We start from the raw sequence: 15,173 nt of genomic DNA, 5'->3' as shown, positions 1-15,173 counted from the left end.
TTGATGATCATATCTTTTGCATTTGAGGTATTCTTCTTTTTCCATGAGCTAAGTGCTTTTCTGCAGTTCCGGAATTTGTCTGCTGAACTCGATTCCAGATTATGACTTGTAAGGTTCTATGCTTTAATAACTGCTTCTTCAACTTCCGGCTTGTGGAGAAAGCGTTTATCAAACCGGAATTGCCCCCTATAAACTTCTTGGGAAGAAAAGAGTTTCATCAGAAATGGCTTGTGATATGAACCTCGATAATCCAGGAAAGCCTGATTTGAAGCCGGAAAAAGTTTGAACCAGTCTTTATTCCCAAAATCTCTATCTAGACGGCTCTTAATCCACAAATCATACCTTCTTCCTGCCCATAATCTGTTACCTTGACTAGGTAGTTCCTCCATGTTACACACGTTTAACATATCCAAAAAAGGTTTGAAGCAGGAGTCACTTCTTCTAGGTCCACCAATCTTTTCTGCATTGTTAAGAATATCATTAAAATCGCCCAGCATGCACCAACTTTCTTTTCTGCTGAGTCCAATTCTACTTATTCTTTCCCACACCACTTTTCTTTTTTTGAAGTTCGGGTCTCTATAAACACAAGTTACAAAGAAATTAGCCTCTCCAAGCTGAACTTGAAGCTATAAAAGATTTTTATCTGCATATTTAATAGATATATGTACATTATTTTCCAAAAAACCACTAAACCACCACACGTCCCCACCGGGTCCACTGTATACACCCTACTATACCCCAACCATTCTTGTAAATGCTCCAAAGTATCTCTATCATGCATTGTTTCCATTAAGAACAACATCTCCGGTAAATGTGTTTTACGCAGTTCCAGCTCAATATGCTCATTGGGGATAGGCAATCCCCCCATTGGGATCACCTCCTCGGGATAAAGCTTTTGAACTTTGCAGCGCTTGTTCCCACTTCATCTGCTTTCCTCTTGTTCTTCCCTCCAACAATTATGCCCGAATTTAACACTTGAACTGTACTATCCGGGGAAGATTTGGAAGTTTTTGGTTTCCTATTGCTTTTAGTAGTTTTATTCCTCTTTGTCTTTTCTTTTTTAGAGATAACCCCGGAAGGACCAGCCTCAGAGAAACCGGTCCTAAACCATTAATTTACTCTGAAAAAGTCTTTGGGATTTTAGAAACTCACTTCCTTCATTTTCTACTGAGATCGGGTTGCTGAAATCCATTAGCCAAGATCTGTTGGGCTCTTCCGGAGGTTCTGAAGGCATGGAATTTAGACACAGACCGGTATGCAACTCCTCTTGCAATGGTAGTTGTTCACTATCATAGTTGAAGACCAATCCTTTTTCTCTGTTTACATCGTGATGTATGATAGGTGGGGGTAATAGTCTCAGGATAGATTTTTGGGCTAGGGGATCCTTCTCCACTTCTTGGACCGTTTTCTTGACCCTATCTATCTTGATTGATTGATCCTCTCCATTTGCAGCTATAAGATACTGTCTCATTCCTTCCACGACTTCTGGAGCTATTCTTGGTCTTCCAGTCAGAGAGTCCACCCCTACTTGATCTTCTCTCAACACTCCAAAGAGGGGATCAGTTGAATATTCGGATTAGACTGCTTCTCCAAAGGTTGACCAGACTTTCTTGCTATAGCCTCATCTTGATTTTTTTTAATGATTGGACAAGCGTCCCTCTCATGAGTTAATCTTTGGCATTCATAGCAGCGCTTCTGAACTCTTTCATATTGGAATCTCATGACTGACGACCCTCCTTTGAAATTTATCACATTTGATATGTGCAGAGGTGTTGCAACATCAAAGAGGACCTTTACTCTGACAAATTCTTGGAGTTGTGGTCTATCCGGATCGAAAGCCACCTCGAGGACTTGCCCAATCAGTTCTCCCAGAGAAGTAATCGCAGGGATGGTAAAGTAATTGATGGGTGTATTCCAGATCTGAACCCAAAGGGGAATAAAATGAAGATAGTTTGGCAGAGGATGTTCATACCATCTGTCTATCGCTAAGGACCAGTCGTTGTATGTATGAGCTCCTTTATCTAACACCTCTTGCAGATCATGCTCTGTCTTGAATATAAATTGAAACTTTTCCTTCGAGAGGGCTACTCCTGTAGCTTTACCCCATTTTTGCCATTTCCTTGGCATATTCCTGATTAAGGACTGCATATCCTGACAATCTGGGTTATGAAGACGCCCTACCAGACTTAAGGCGTTTCTGGCACGAAGAGAACTCCGGGAGGTCCGGCATAACGACAGGAGTTTCTTTCTCTTCCTCTAAAGACATCGCCATTAAGGCCTTATCAATGGCTGGTGACATGTTGAAAGATTTTGGGAACTAGTACCCACAGGTCCTTTAAATCAGAGTCTTATCCAATCTAAAACCCATAGAGTATGAACAAGATCACTGAGAATAAGAACAAACACTCGAAAAACTTGAAGATTAGATCTACAATTGCTAACCGACTGCGAGCAACTTTCCCTTTTCGTAAAAAACATGTGTTTTAATCCAAATGCTCTTTTCTCTAGCCGAATGAAAGACACTAGACGAGAAAGAGGGTCTTATGCTCAAAAGAGAGAAAAAAGTATTTTGGACAGGGTTTTGCTCTTTCTTCTTCTGATGATGATGATATTACTTCTCTTTGGTCTTTTTCATATCTTTCTTTAACTGAAAAAATATTTGAAAAGTTCGAACTTACAAACTTCATTGAGAAAATCATAAGTTTATCTTCAACAAAATACTAGATTAGGACCAGCCCGGATTTTAAAATTATTCAAAAAATTAAAATTTTTAAAAAATATATTAATCTTTTGTTATAAAAAATATATATATTTTTAAAAAAGTATATATATATATATAGATATATACTTTATACCTTTTTTTGTTAGGAAAAAAAATTATATTCATTTTTTGCTTTAGTACACTAATTTATATTTGTATATTATAAATTTCTTATAATAATAATTACAATAATCTAAAACTAAATTATTAATAATCAAAACTTTCGCCAGATACTCATCATTATTATAATTGTCAAATCGCAAAACTTGATTTCACAATCTCGTCTAAATTATGATTTCACAAACTTGTGTACATGCAAACATGTCATCACATCGTCATTTTATTAACATCTAATTTTACTACTAAAGATGTATTTTTACAATCAAAGATATTTTATTGTTAAAATAAGCTTTTTATCACTGCAACGTTCCGACCGTCACCTATTAAGTGGGCTCCATGTCCTCTCTAGGCCCATGAACTCACTTTTATTCGACGGCCGGTACACTATGTTCAAAAGGACGTCATGTCTAAGACTTGTTTACCGACTTTACAAATCACCATGTGATATTTCTTCATTTTTTTTTTGCTAAAGAATATTTCTCCATTTCTCACTCGCATAATTCCGACAATCACTTTTGCAAATCATAATACTTCCACAGCTCAAGCACGACTAGCTGTGGAGTTCTCTCAGGATGGTTGATCAGAAAGATAAATGCACTTTGGTCACACATGTGGTCAAATCAAAAATACACCTGACGTATCAATTTCACCAACATGTCTCACTTACATGTATCAATTTTACCTGAGATATCAATTTATCTTTCTGGTCATCGAAAATGAGCATGATCACGTGTCAGTTTCACCAACACGTCTCGCTTAATAGCATGACTCGATTCTTCTGCTCCTATATAAACAGAAACCTACCTTCCCCTGCAAGGAACCTAACTTTGCAGGGTCGGATCGAAGCGGCTTTAGAACATAAAGCAGAAATCACTACGGTGCTTGAGAAATGGCGACAACAACAACAACAAATGAATCAATTCAACCCTTCGATAGTGAGAGGTGTCGTGGAGAAGATACACGGTTCCCAGCAATTTCACGAAGCCCTAAAAGCATCAAATTGGATGATTGCACAAAAGATATGCAATCTCATCCCTGAAGGTTTCACAACTCGATTTCTTTTTAATTGAGAACGTACATATTTGAATTGGAAGAAGCAGAGAATTTTGTGGAGCGCATCGTCCAGTGGCGGATGTGCTCAGTGGCGGAGGCAATGTAAAACCAAATTTGTAAGTAAAGTTTATTTTTTCGTTTATTTTTATCTTGTGTAAAAATACGTTTCACCCGTGAAATAATTGAATAGGAAAAAAAATTTCAACATGGTGGAAAAAGTTTTGATGCCTTTTTGTGTTTCTAAAATCAAATGCACATCTTTTATGTTTCACATTATTATCTACATCACTATCCATTAAATAGATAAAGCAATATTTTTTAGACTAACCGATTTAATTAAAATAATCTGAAGTGTAAAAATGCAATAAGAAAATGTATAAAAAATGATAAATACTCAAAAAGTGTAGTTCTGGTGAAAACTTATAGGGAAAAATTATTGTCTAGGGTTTTCAAAAAATTCGATAACATGGATATCATGTTAAGATTGCTGAGTCACATATATTTAAATAGTCATTAGAATTTTTAAATAGGTGACAAAGTTTTTGTTTTCCAAAAATTTAAATTGGTGAAAAGATTTAAAATTGTTTGGAAATTTATTTATTTTAAGATTATATTGTGATAATTATTTTTTAATATACTTGAATAGTTATCGGATTTTTTTTAACCGGAGAATAAGTTTTGCGTTTCAAAAAGTTAAATAAGTGAATAAGTTTAAATTGTTTGTGATATGTAATTTACTTTTATGATTATTGTGATAATTCATTCAATTATTTTTTTTAAATATAGTTGAATAGTCATTAGAGTTTTTCAAAATAGGAAAATAATTTTAGTATTTCAAAACATTAAATAAATGGTTTATAATTCTTTTGTGAAATGGAATTTACTTTTAATAATTAGATAGGTTATGAAAGCGATAATTAAATACATTTTTAGATTTTAACAGTTGATTAAACCTTTTATCTAATAGAAAAACATTGTCTCATATATCTCAATGGCATATTTATGTAAATAATAATAAAAAGTAAAGACATTTATTAAAAGATACAATAGCTCTGTAATCACGACACCTCAAATTTTTGGTGAGAGTGCTTATCTATTAATGTACAGGGGACACATTGTGGCATATTAGCATTGTTAACGTTTCTGCTATAGTTGAGTTTCAAGAAAATTTCTATAGCGTTTTCGAACAAGCAATGTTTTGGGCTCACGTTTGTAGTATATGTGTGTCTTGCCGGTGTCCTATATATGCATTAGACTCTGAACTGAGCAAGGGGTATTAAGAACAGAGTTTAACTCCAAGAAATCATTGAATCTTTAAAGTATTAGCAAGAAAATTAAAATAGCAAATGAAAGAATAAACAGAAACTTTTGCTATGAATCTACTATAACAGAAGAACAAGACAATTATATGAAACCAAAATATGGCAAACAGAAAAAACAAGGATGAGTGTAACATCTGTGGGTGTCGGTCGACACCATTCGCGGTTGGTCAAATCGGTTTGATTGTAATTCTTTGGTTCGTGTGGTTGGTTTAGGAAAGCCCTAGACTCGAGTTTATAAGGAAAACTCGACGTCTTCCACTTCTTTTAGCCGCTTTTTCACATCTCAGGGAGAAAGAAGAGAGAACAAAGTCTCTGTGAGAGTTCTTGAGGTTTTGGTGGATTCTCTGTCTCTGTAAGGTGAGTTTTCTTCTTGAGAGTGTGGATCCAAGGCTAGGAAGGTGATGGGAAGCTTGTGGTGGTGTGGTTTTGTCGTTGTTGGTGAGATCTCATTGTTTTGGCTAAGGTGTGTGGTTGTTTCTTTTTGTTGTTTGTGAGTTTTTCGTAGCTCCTGAGGCTTGGATTCGTTCCTGGGATAGTGGGACAAAAAGGATAAGCTTGGAGGCGAGATTTGGAGGTTCTGTTCGAAGGAAATTGCTGCTCGAAATTGGTGTCGGTCGACACCAATGCGAGGACGACTCGGGGAATTGGCGAGCGTCGATCGACACCATGTGGAGGTGTTGGTCGACACTGTTAGGTTTTCGGGAGTGCCGAGCAGGTGTCGGTCGACACCAGATGACCAGTGTCGGTCGACACCCTTCTGCAGTAACCGGTTTATGTCATGTTGCTTTGTGCATGTTCCTGGTTTGTTTTATTATTGTTGATTGTGGCATGAGAGATCTTATTGCTTGTGTGTATAGCCCAGTAGATGGAAGGATTGCCTCACTCAGTATTTCTTGTAATACTTACGCCTCTCTTTTGTGTTGTGGCGCTGGTAAAGGCAAAGTGTGATCGTGGGATCAAGGTGATGAAGAGGAGGATGTTCTAAAGGCTCGGTAGTTTGCTTTGTGTCTTTGTTAGGATGCTAGAGTGGAACTTAGTGGTCTAGAATGGATGTTAGGAATGTTGGTTTCATTATTGGTTATGTTCTGGATTGGTGTTGGAATTGATATCATTCAATTTCTTTAATGGTTATTGATTTATTGGAGTTGAATTATTTGTTATTCGTTGTTGTTGTTGATTGGGGGTAGGTTGCTAGTGAGTATGGGATCACTAGATATTAGGTTAAAAAAAAACGGGTCGGGTTCTTTCACTTTGGTATTAGAGCCCATACGGTTCTAGGTACGGGTTCGTTGTGTGCTTTGTGTTGTGGATGTTGGATTCAATGCTTGTGTGTGGAATGGGGTCCTACAACATCCTCTTTGAGCCTACTTTGTGATTCCACGGTGAGTTGTGTTCTTTCTGTAGTTAGGGTCGTTTTGTTTGCTTAGCCTTTTGTTCTTGGTGATTCAGATGGTTAGAGGTGAGGGAGCTGCTGGTCGCGGGCGTGGTTGCGGGCGTGGTCGTGGTCGTGATTGTGATCGTGGGCGGGGACGGGTTCCCGAGGTCAGTGAGAGTGTGACCCAGAGCATGGCCAGCGAGGAGGTGACAGAGTCGCATGTTCATCCTAGTGTGTCTGGAGACCTACCTGGTGGTGGTATCGGCGGGACAGGTGGGCCCGGTGTTGGTACTCGTGTTGCCTCGGGAGTGGGGGTTGCAGCGGATGGTGCTCCAGATAGAGAGGATGTCTTGGGAGGCTTGCTAGCTCAGGTGTTGGCGCGGCTTTCAGCAGTGGCGCCGCCAGCGGTTGGTGGGCAGGTTCCAGTGGTGCAGCCAGTGGATGGTGGACAGGTTCCAGTAGTGCTGTCAGTGGTTGGTGAGCAGGGTCCAGCGGTGCAGCCTGTAGCGGGAATGCAAGCAGGTGTGCAGATGGGGGCCGAGATAGTGGATGCTAAGTATGTTCAGATGATGGTGCAGCTACGACATGTGGATATGGGATTTTTCCCATAAGGCATAGATCCGAGTGAAGCGGATGAGTGAATAGAGCGGATGGAGGATATTAATCAAGCAAATACGCAAGAAATAGACTATATAGGTATTTGTAAAAATGGACTAATCAAGTTGCACTGAACTTGGAACATAAGAGTACACAAGAGGGTAACAATTTTTTTCCAGAGATTCTCTTAGATCCGCTTCTTTCAAAGACCCGTCCGCTCCAATAATGTAAGCTACGTTGTGAGTTGGGTTTATGCGAGATTCTTTGTTTTTATCAAAAAACACAGCGACTTTCTTCTCCTCGTCAATGAAAAAACTTACATATGTAAGCAAAAACTGAAAACCAGAGTTTATGAGTGGTCTCATATTCACTGCTAAGAACAGTTTGCTGTTCCAAGACACGGCATCAGGCTCAATTTTAGTCGTTATCCATATCTCCAACATTTTTGTGTCCCAGCGCTGAAATAAAACCACAAGCTGCTCCTCTCTCACACTACATAGACTCACAGTAGCGTCCCAATACCACTCGAACGGTACAGGCAAACGCGGTCCAAAAATCTGTCGCTTGTGAAATCAAAAGAGATTAAGAAAGCATCATCTTGTGAAAGCTTCTTTCTTGCAAACCAATACGTATTTCCCTTGAGAGAGATACCATGGTCACAGTATAATATAGTCCAGTCTAGAGTAACGTCGAGAACCCTCCATGAATCAGAGTTGAAGTCGTAGATTTTGTACTCAACAAAAGTAAAAGTTGGATAAACAAAATAATCAAGAAATACCAAGATTTTGTAGGAGCTGATGCTCTTGTCGTATCCGAGAGCATACGAATACAAGTCAAAACTGCTGAACTTATGTGCGTACTTGTTCCACGGCGGGTTTGCTCCCAATACGGGTTCCAAACCTTAATCCATCGGGTTTGCCCCAAATACGGGTTCCAAACCATGAGCTTATTGTAGTCCTTAGTGATGCATAGCAATAAACCGTCACAGTGAATGAGTTGAGCTACATCCACTTCATCTGAATCGTCTAGACCAATAAGTTTACCTTCACGCCGAATACATGATTCAACGTCGTTGTGAAGATTGACGCTCATCAAATAAACCCTTAAATCCATTATCATGACGACCATAAACTCTCTTTCCTTTGTTGCTTGTCGACCAAGGTGTTTCGTTTTAAAGAAGTGATCTTTGGATAAGGTGTTCCACTTCTTGCAAGTTGATCGGACTCTTGTAAGAGATGTAATCGGTACCCTAGAGAGCACCTCCTCCGCTAAATCCCTTGGAAGATTGGACATCCTCGTCATTGTTTTAAGTCTCAACCAGGATCAACGTAACGTAGTATAGAAGTTAGGTTATATTCTCCCAACTCCTTTTGCTTATGTGATTATCGAATTTTGGAAGAAAAACAAATTTAATTTAATTTTTTTTTTTTTTTAATGTTTTGGAAAAACGGGTTGTTTAGTTTGAAATTTCGTTTATTAATTATTTTTTCATATGTTGCCGACACAAAACAACCAAAAAAAAGGTTTAAATGTTAATGGGCCGAAGCCCAATAAAGAAGCCTATCATGATATTAACATCTTTTCGAGTGTTTTTGTTTGACTCGGGAAAAAAAAAATGAAGAAAGGATTATTAAAGAGAAGAAGAAGACGTTTAGGGAAGAAGAGGTTAAGACCATCCACAATGGCGTGGATTTGGCCCGTCCCCAATATTTATTGGATTTAAATTTAAATGAAAAAAGCCCAATATCTGAAAAACGATTCTTATTTGGGGACGTTTTTTTACCGTCCTCTTCGCCACGTGTAGCCGTGTGATTTGTTCTCGAATAAGCTAGGTCTAAAAAAAATGTATTCGGGAGACAAAATCATCCCGAGTTCTTTCTTCTCCCTCTTGACGGCGACCACGAAGGCGATTCGATCCTCCACGACGTTCTGTTCTTTTCACCGGAAAATCTTGCCAGATTAACGAAGCCGATCTTCTGTCGCATCCGAAGCCGGTCCGATCTTCAATACCTAAGACGTCCAGCGGTTCGATCTTCTCTCCCGAAGCGATCTGTCCCTGTCACCCGAAGCTTGTCCGGCGGTTCGAGCTTCTCTCCCGATGATATCCGTCTAAATAAGGTTAGTCTTCTTCCCACTACATGAGATTTAACCTTGATTGGCGCCGATTATCGAATTAGGGTTAGGGATTTGGGATTATCGAATTAGGGTTAGATAATTAGGGTTTGCGAATTAGGGTAATTGAATTAGGGTTATTCAATTAGGGTTAATTAATTGGGGTTATTGAATTAGGGTTATTGATTTAGGGATATTGAATTAGGGTAAATGATTTAGGTTATGTTTCTTTGGTGTTTTTTTTGTTTTTTTCATTTGTTCGATGGATCGTTATGTCTCTGTGTGAAGATCGAGTTGTGTCTGTGTCGTTTGTCCTTTGCTGTAGTTGTTGATCTTATAAACATGTTTGTGTCTTGGTCAAAATTTTTTTAAAACATTGAGTATCGTTAAACTTTGGTTTTTTTTTCTTAAATGTTAAAGGATCATCATCTTTGTGTCTCGGTCTATTTTTTTAACATTGAGATAGGTTAAATTTTTTTTTATCAAGGTTTTCAATTTGGTGATTGTTGTGTCATTGGTATGGTTGGTAAAATGTTTTTGACATTGATTTTGATACAACTTTTGGTTGATTAAGATAGTCATTGTCATTCGTATGATTTTTGGATAAATTTTTTTAACAATGTCATTCGTATGATGTCTCGCATTGATTCGTATGGTTGTGTTTTTTTTTAGGTTTCTCATTTGGTAGTTGTAATGTTTACTTGTAATAAATTGGTAGCATTGTGCTGGTGACACATTGCAAGCAGCGTTGGCACAAGATAAATGACCATACTAACAAGTTCTGTGCCGCATTCGCAGCTGCGGAGAGACAGAACAGCTCTGGTCATTCTGAAAATGATATCATGAAGAATGCACATGATATCTACTTCGCTGCCCATAACAAGAGATTCAACCTTGAACATTGTTGGTTTCGTTTAAGGTTTGAGCAGAAATTTCTATCCCTTAACACTATTAACACGACCCCAGCTCAGCCTGCAACAAAGAGGAAACAAGCTGGTGAAGGTTCGCAGTCATCAAGCTGCAGTGTTGAGGAGTCTGAGAAGAGGCCAGAAGGGATCAAGGCTGCCAAGGCGAAGAGGAACAATGCTCAGTCCACAAACGTGAAGACTCTTGCTGAGTATAAGAGCATGTGGGATGTCAAGAAAGAGGAATTAGCTGAAAAGGAGAAACTACAGAAGCTGGCCATCCTAGACACTCTCCTAGCCAAAAAAGAACCCTTGAGTGCGAGTGAAGAAATCATCATGAACAAGATAGTGTCCCAGTATTTCTGATATTATAGAATGTGTTTGTTGTTTGTTTTTCTTGCTTAGTACTCGGCTTATGTATTTGATTTGTATTCCCTGGTTGTTTGATTTGTATTTCCTGTTTAAGTATTTCTTGCTCAGTTGTGTATTTCTTGTTTCAATCTAAATTAATATAAGTCTATTTTAGTACTCGGCTATTGTAATTTCTAGTAACTCGGCTATTGTATAAACTAACTTAATCAGATTGTGTATTGTTGTACTAAGTCTAATCTGCTTCTTCTTGTTTATCTTCAGGTTACGTAAGACATGGGCCACGACTATAGCTATTCCCAGCCTTCTTCATCTGATCTGGCTGATAAGTACTCAGAGGACACTGCGGATAGAGAGCTAGATGCATTGATTCGTATGGATGAAGCAGAGTCTGGTAAGGTTGGAGAATGTAGTTAATGAGATATGTAAGGAAAATAAGTTAAGAAAATTTACTGATTTGCTGGTTGTAGGTGTAATCATCATTTTCACATGTATTTTGTTCATGTTGGTGTAATGATTTACACGGGTACTTGTTGTTTTCTTATCATGTATGTTGTTTTGTTTTGGTCTCTCACGGGTATTACATGTATTTTGACTACGGACGTGTTGGTCTCTGTCACGGGTACTTGTTGTTGGTGTAATCATGTATGTTCTTTTGTTTTGGTCTCTCACGGGTTACAAACTGGAACTCCACTATATATATGATAACTCACACCAAACACGACCAAACCAACAACACAAGTCATTTCTTTATCTTCCTTTCTTCATAACCAAAGTAGCAACTCATTTCATCAAATAAGATCAAAGCAACAAAATACTCTCGCTCTCTTCCTTTAACTTCCATTCTCTTCTTCTCTCTTTAATACAAAGTCATTTCTTCATTTCTTTTCCTTTCTCTTGAAATGGGATCATCTTCAAACCATTATCATTACCATGGAGATGATGATCACTATCACTACCAAGCAGATGATAGTGATCATTTTGATGCTTATTTAGAAAATATTTATGATGTCTCCCAAAATATCCCCGAACCAAACCAGCCACAAGAAAGGATTTTTATCGAGCGAAACCGGGAAGAAGGCCACAATAATCTTTGGAATGATTATTTTAGTGACACTCCCACATATCCAGAATATTTATTCCGGCAACGGTTTCGCATGCACAAGCCACTGTTCATGCGAATTGTGCAACGTCTCTCTACCGAAATCCAATATTTCCGCCAAAGCCAGGATGCAACCGGACGTGCTGGTCTTTCACCTATACAAAAATGTACTGCAGCAATTCGTCAATTGGCATATGGTACTTCGTCTGACAGTGTTGACGAGTATGTCCGAATTGGTGCTTCGACAGCTCGAGAATGTTTGCACGAATTTACCGCCGGCATCATCCAAGTGTTTGGAGATGAATACTTAAGACGTCCTACACAGGAGGATCTACAAAGACTACTCTTTCAGAATGAACAGCGTGGATTTCCCGGGATGATTGGTAGCATTGACTGTATGCATTGGGGGTGGAAGAATTGTCCCACGGCTTGGAAAGGCATGTATTCACGGTCAACCGGAAAACCTACAATTGTGTTGGAAGCAGTAGCTTCGTATGACCTCTGGATATGGCATGCCTTTTTTGGAGCTCCAGGTACTATGAACGATCTTAATATTCTTGATCGATCTAATGTTTTTGATGACATAATAACCGGTCAAGCTCCGGAAGTCAACTTTGTTGTCAACGGAAGGGAGTACAACTTGGCGTACTATCTCACTGATGGTATTTATCCAAATTGGGCAACTTTTATTCAATCAATCCGACTTCCACAAGGTAGGAAAAAATCTCTCTTTTCTAAAAAACAAGAAGCTGTTAGGAAAGATGTTGAGCGTGCCTTTGGAGTCTTGCAAGCTAGATTCGCCGTTATTAAAAATCCGTCTCGTTTATGGGATAAAAACAAAATGGCAAATGTAATAAGATCATGCATAATACTCCATAATATGATTGTCGAAGACGAACGACATACATACAGTTACCGAAACATTATTTCTGAATTTCAACACGGAGAACATGTGGATCAAACATTTACCGTTGGTGCCGCCGGTGTGGGTTCAAATATCAGCAGTACGATTACTCGTCAAACAAGACTTCGGGATAAACAAGCTCATGATCAACTAAAACATGATTTGATTGAGCATATTTGGACAAACTTTGGACATCTTCCGGATAATGAAGTTTGATTTTAAAATTTCTATGAGTTGAATAAAATGTTTGTTTTGGTTTTGATGTTTTTATGTTATATTTTTAATGTTATTAATTTCTAAATTGTATGTTTTTGTATTTTCTTTCTTTAAATAATTAATCTTTAAACTTTCAAAATAATATTATTTTATTTGGGGGACCAAACCCAAATACACACCAATGCTCCTACTAAAAATAAGAAACCCTCAAAATATTAGTATTAAATGTGGGGGACCAAAAAAAGTCCCACACCATTGTGGATGGTCTAAGACCATCCACAATGGCGTGGATTTGGCCCGTCCCCAATATTTATTGGATTTAAATTTAAATGAAAAAAGCCCAATATCTGAAAAACGGTTCTTATTTGGGGACGTTTTTTTACCGTCCTCTTCGCCACGTGTAGCCGTGTGATTTGTTCTCGAATAAGCTAGGTCTAAAAAAAATGTATTCGGGAGACAAAATCATCCCGAGTTCTTTCTTCTCCCTCTTGACGGCGACCACGAAGGCGATTCGATCCTCCACGACGTTCTGTTCTTTTCACCGGAAAATCTTGCCAGATTAACGAAGCCGATCTTCTGTCGCATCCGAAGCCGGTCCGATCTTCAATACCTAAGACGTCCAGCGGTTCGATCTTCTCTCCCGAAGCGATCTGTCCCTGTCACCCGAAGCTTGTCCGGCGGTTCGAGCTTCTCTCCCGATGATATCCGTCTAAATAAGGTTAGTCTTCTTCCCACTACATGAGATTTAACCTTGATTGGCGCCGATTATCGAATTAGGGTTAGGGATTTGGGATTATCGAATTAGGGTTAGATAATTAGGGTTTGCGAATTAGGGTAATTGAATTAGGGTTATTCAATTAGGGTTAATTAATTGGGGTTATTGAATTAGGGTTATTGATTTAGGGATATTGAATTAGGGTAAATGATTTAGGTTATGTTTCTTTGGTGTTTTTTTTGTTTTTTTCATTTGTTCGATGGATCGTTATGTCTCTGTGTGAAGATCGAGTTGTGTCTGTGTCGTTTGTCCTTTGCTGTAGTTGTTGATCTTATAAACATGTTTGTGTCTTGGTCAAAATTTTTTTAAAACATTGAGTATCGTTAAACTTTGGTTTTTTTTTCTTAAATGTTAAAGGATCATCATCTTTGTGTCTCGGTCTATTTTTTTAACATTGAGATAGGTTAAATTTTTTTTTATCAAGGTTTTCAATTTGGTGATTGTTGTGTCATTGGTATGGTTGGTAAAATGTTTTTGACATTGATTTTGATACAACTTTTGGTTGATTAAGATAGTCATTGTCATTCGTATGATTTTTGGATAAATTTTTTTAACAATGTCATTCGTATGATGTCTCGCATTGATTCGTATGGTTGTGTTTTTTTTTAGGTTTCTCATTTGGTAGTTGTAATGTTTACTTGTAATAAATTGGTAGCATTGTGCTGGTGACACATTGCAAGCAGCGTTGGCACAAGATAAATGACCATACTAACAAGTTCTGTGCCGCATTCGCAGCTGCGGAGAGACAGAACAGCTCTGGTCATTCTGAAAATGATATCATGAAGAATGCACATGATATCTACTTCGCTGCCCATAACAAGAGATTCAACCTTGAACATTGTTGGTTTCGTTTAAGGTTTGAGCAGAAATTTCTATCCCTTAACACTATTAACACGACCCCAGCTCAGCCTGCAACAAAGAGGAAACAAGCTGGTGAAGGTTCGCAGTCATCAAGCTGCAGTGTTGAGGAGTCTGAGAAGAGGCCAGAAGGGATCAAGGCTGCCAAGGCGAAGAGGAACAATGCTCAGTCCACAAACGTGAAGACTCTTGCTGAGTATAAGAGCATGTGGGATGTCAAGAAAGAGGAATTAGCTGAAAAGGAGAAACTACAGAAGCTGGCCATCCTAGACACTCTCCTAGCCAAAAAAGAACCCTTGAGTGCGAGTGAAGAAATCATCATGAACAAGATAGTGTCCCAGTATTTCTGATATTATAGAATGTGTTTGTTGTTTGTTTTTCTTGCTTAGTACTCGGCTTATGTATTTGATTTGTATTCCCTGGTTGTTTGATTTGTATTTCCTGTTTAAGTATTTCTTGCTCAGTTGTGTATTTCTTGTTTCAATCTAAATTAATATAAGTCTATTTTAGTACTCGGCTATTGTAATTTCTAGTAACTCGGCTATTGTATAAACTAACTTAATCAGATTGTGTATTGTTGTACTAAGTCTAATCTGCTTCTTCTTGTTTATCTTCAGGTTACGTAAGACATGGGCCACGACTATAGCTATTCCCAGCCTTCTTCATCTGATCTGGCTGATAAGTACTCAGAGGACACTGCGGAT

General features: G+C 38.3%; 5 protein-coding genes across 5 annotated transcripts; 3 read left to right on the top strand and 2 right to left on the bottom strand.

The window, feature by feature from the left end:
- Positions 1 to 1,539: 1,539 nt before the first annotated feature.
- Positions 1,540 to 2,148, bottom strand: LOC147920555 (uncharacterized protein At4g02000-like). The gene has a single exon (XM_087501136.1). The coding sequence runs from the start codon at positions 2,146 to 2,148 to the stop codon at positions 1,540 to 1,542; it is 609 nt and encodes a 202-aa protein (XP_087357262.1).
- A 1,449-nt stretch (positions 2,149 to 3,597) lies between these two features.
- Positions 3,598 to 3,951, top strand: LOC147920554 (putative pentatricopeptide repeat-containing protein At1g28020). The gene has a single exon (XM_087501135.1). The coding sequence runs from the start codon at positions 3,598 to 3,600 to the stop codon at positions 3,949 to 3,951; it is 354 nt and encodes a 117-aa protein (XP_087357261.1).
- Positions 3,952 to 7,344: 3,393 nt separating this feature from the next.
- On the bottom strand, positions 7,345 to 8,521 carry LOC104767845 (putative F-box protein At3g23420). The gene is made up of 3 exons (XM_087500485.1): positions 8,129 to 8,521; positions 7,926 to 8,087; positions 7,345 to 7,704 (listed from the first exon to the last, which is right to left on the bottom strand). The coding sequence occupies exons 1-3, from the start codon at positions 8,519 to 8,521 to the stop codon at positions 7,345 to 7,347; spliced, it is 915 nt and encodes a 304-aa protein (XP_087356611.1).
- Positions 8,522 to 8,957: 436 nt separating this feature from the next.
- On the top strand, positions 8,958 to 10,773 carry LOC104748288 (uncharacterized). The gene is made up of 3 exons (XM_087501134.1): positions 8,958 to 9,012; positions 9,057 to 9,346; positions 10,312 to 10,773. The coding sequence occupies exons 1-3, from the start codon at positions 8,958 to 8,960 to the stop codon at positions 10,609 to 10,611; spliced, it is 645 nt and encodes a 214-aa protein (XP_087357260.1). The 3' UTR covers positions 10,612 to 10,773.
- Positions 10,774 to 13,165: 2,392 nt separating this feature from the next.
- LOC147920553 (uncharacterized) lies at positions 13,166 to 14,981 on the top strand. Its single transcript, XM_087501133.1, has 3 exons — positions 13,166 to 13,193; positions 13,265 to 13,554; positions 14,520 to 14,981. Exons 1-3 carry the CDS (start codon positions 13,166 to 13,168, stop codon positions 14,817 to 14,819), a joined length of 618 nt encoding a protein of 205 aa, XP_087357259.1. The 3' UTR covers positions 14,820 to 14,981.
- The last annotated feature ends 192 nt before the right edge of the window (positions 14,982 to 15,173 follow it).

The sequence above is a fragment of the Camelina sativa genome, chromosome 19 (genome assembly GCF_030686135.1).
Source record: "Camelina sativa cultivar CO46 ecotype springtype chromosome 19, ASM3068613v1".
Classification (NCBI taxonomy): Eukaryota; Viridiplantae; Streptophyta; class Magnoliopsida; order Brassicales; family Brassicaceae; genus Camelina; species Camelina sativa.
This window is presented reverse-complemented; position numbering and strand designations above follow the sequence as displayed.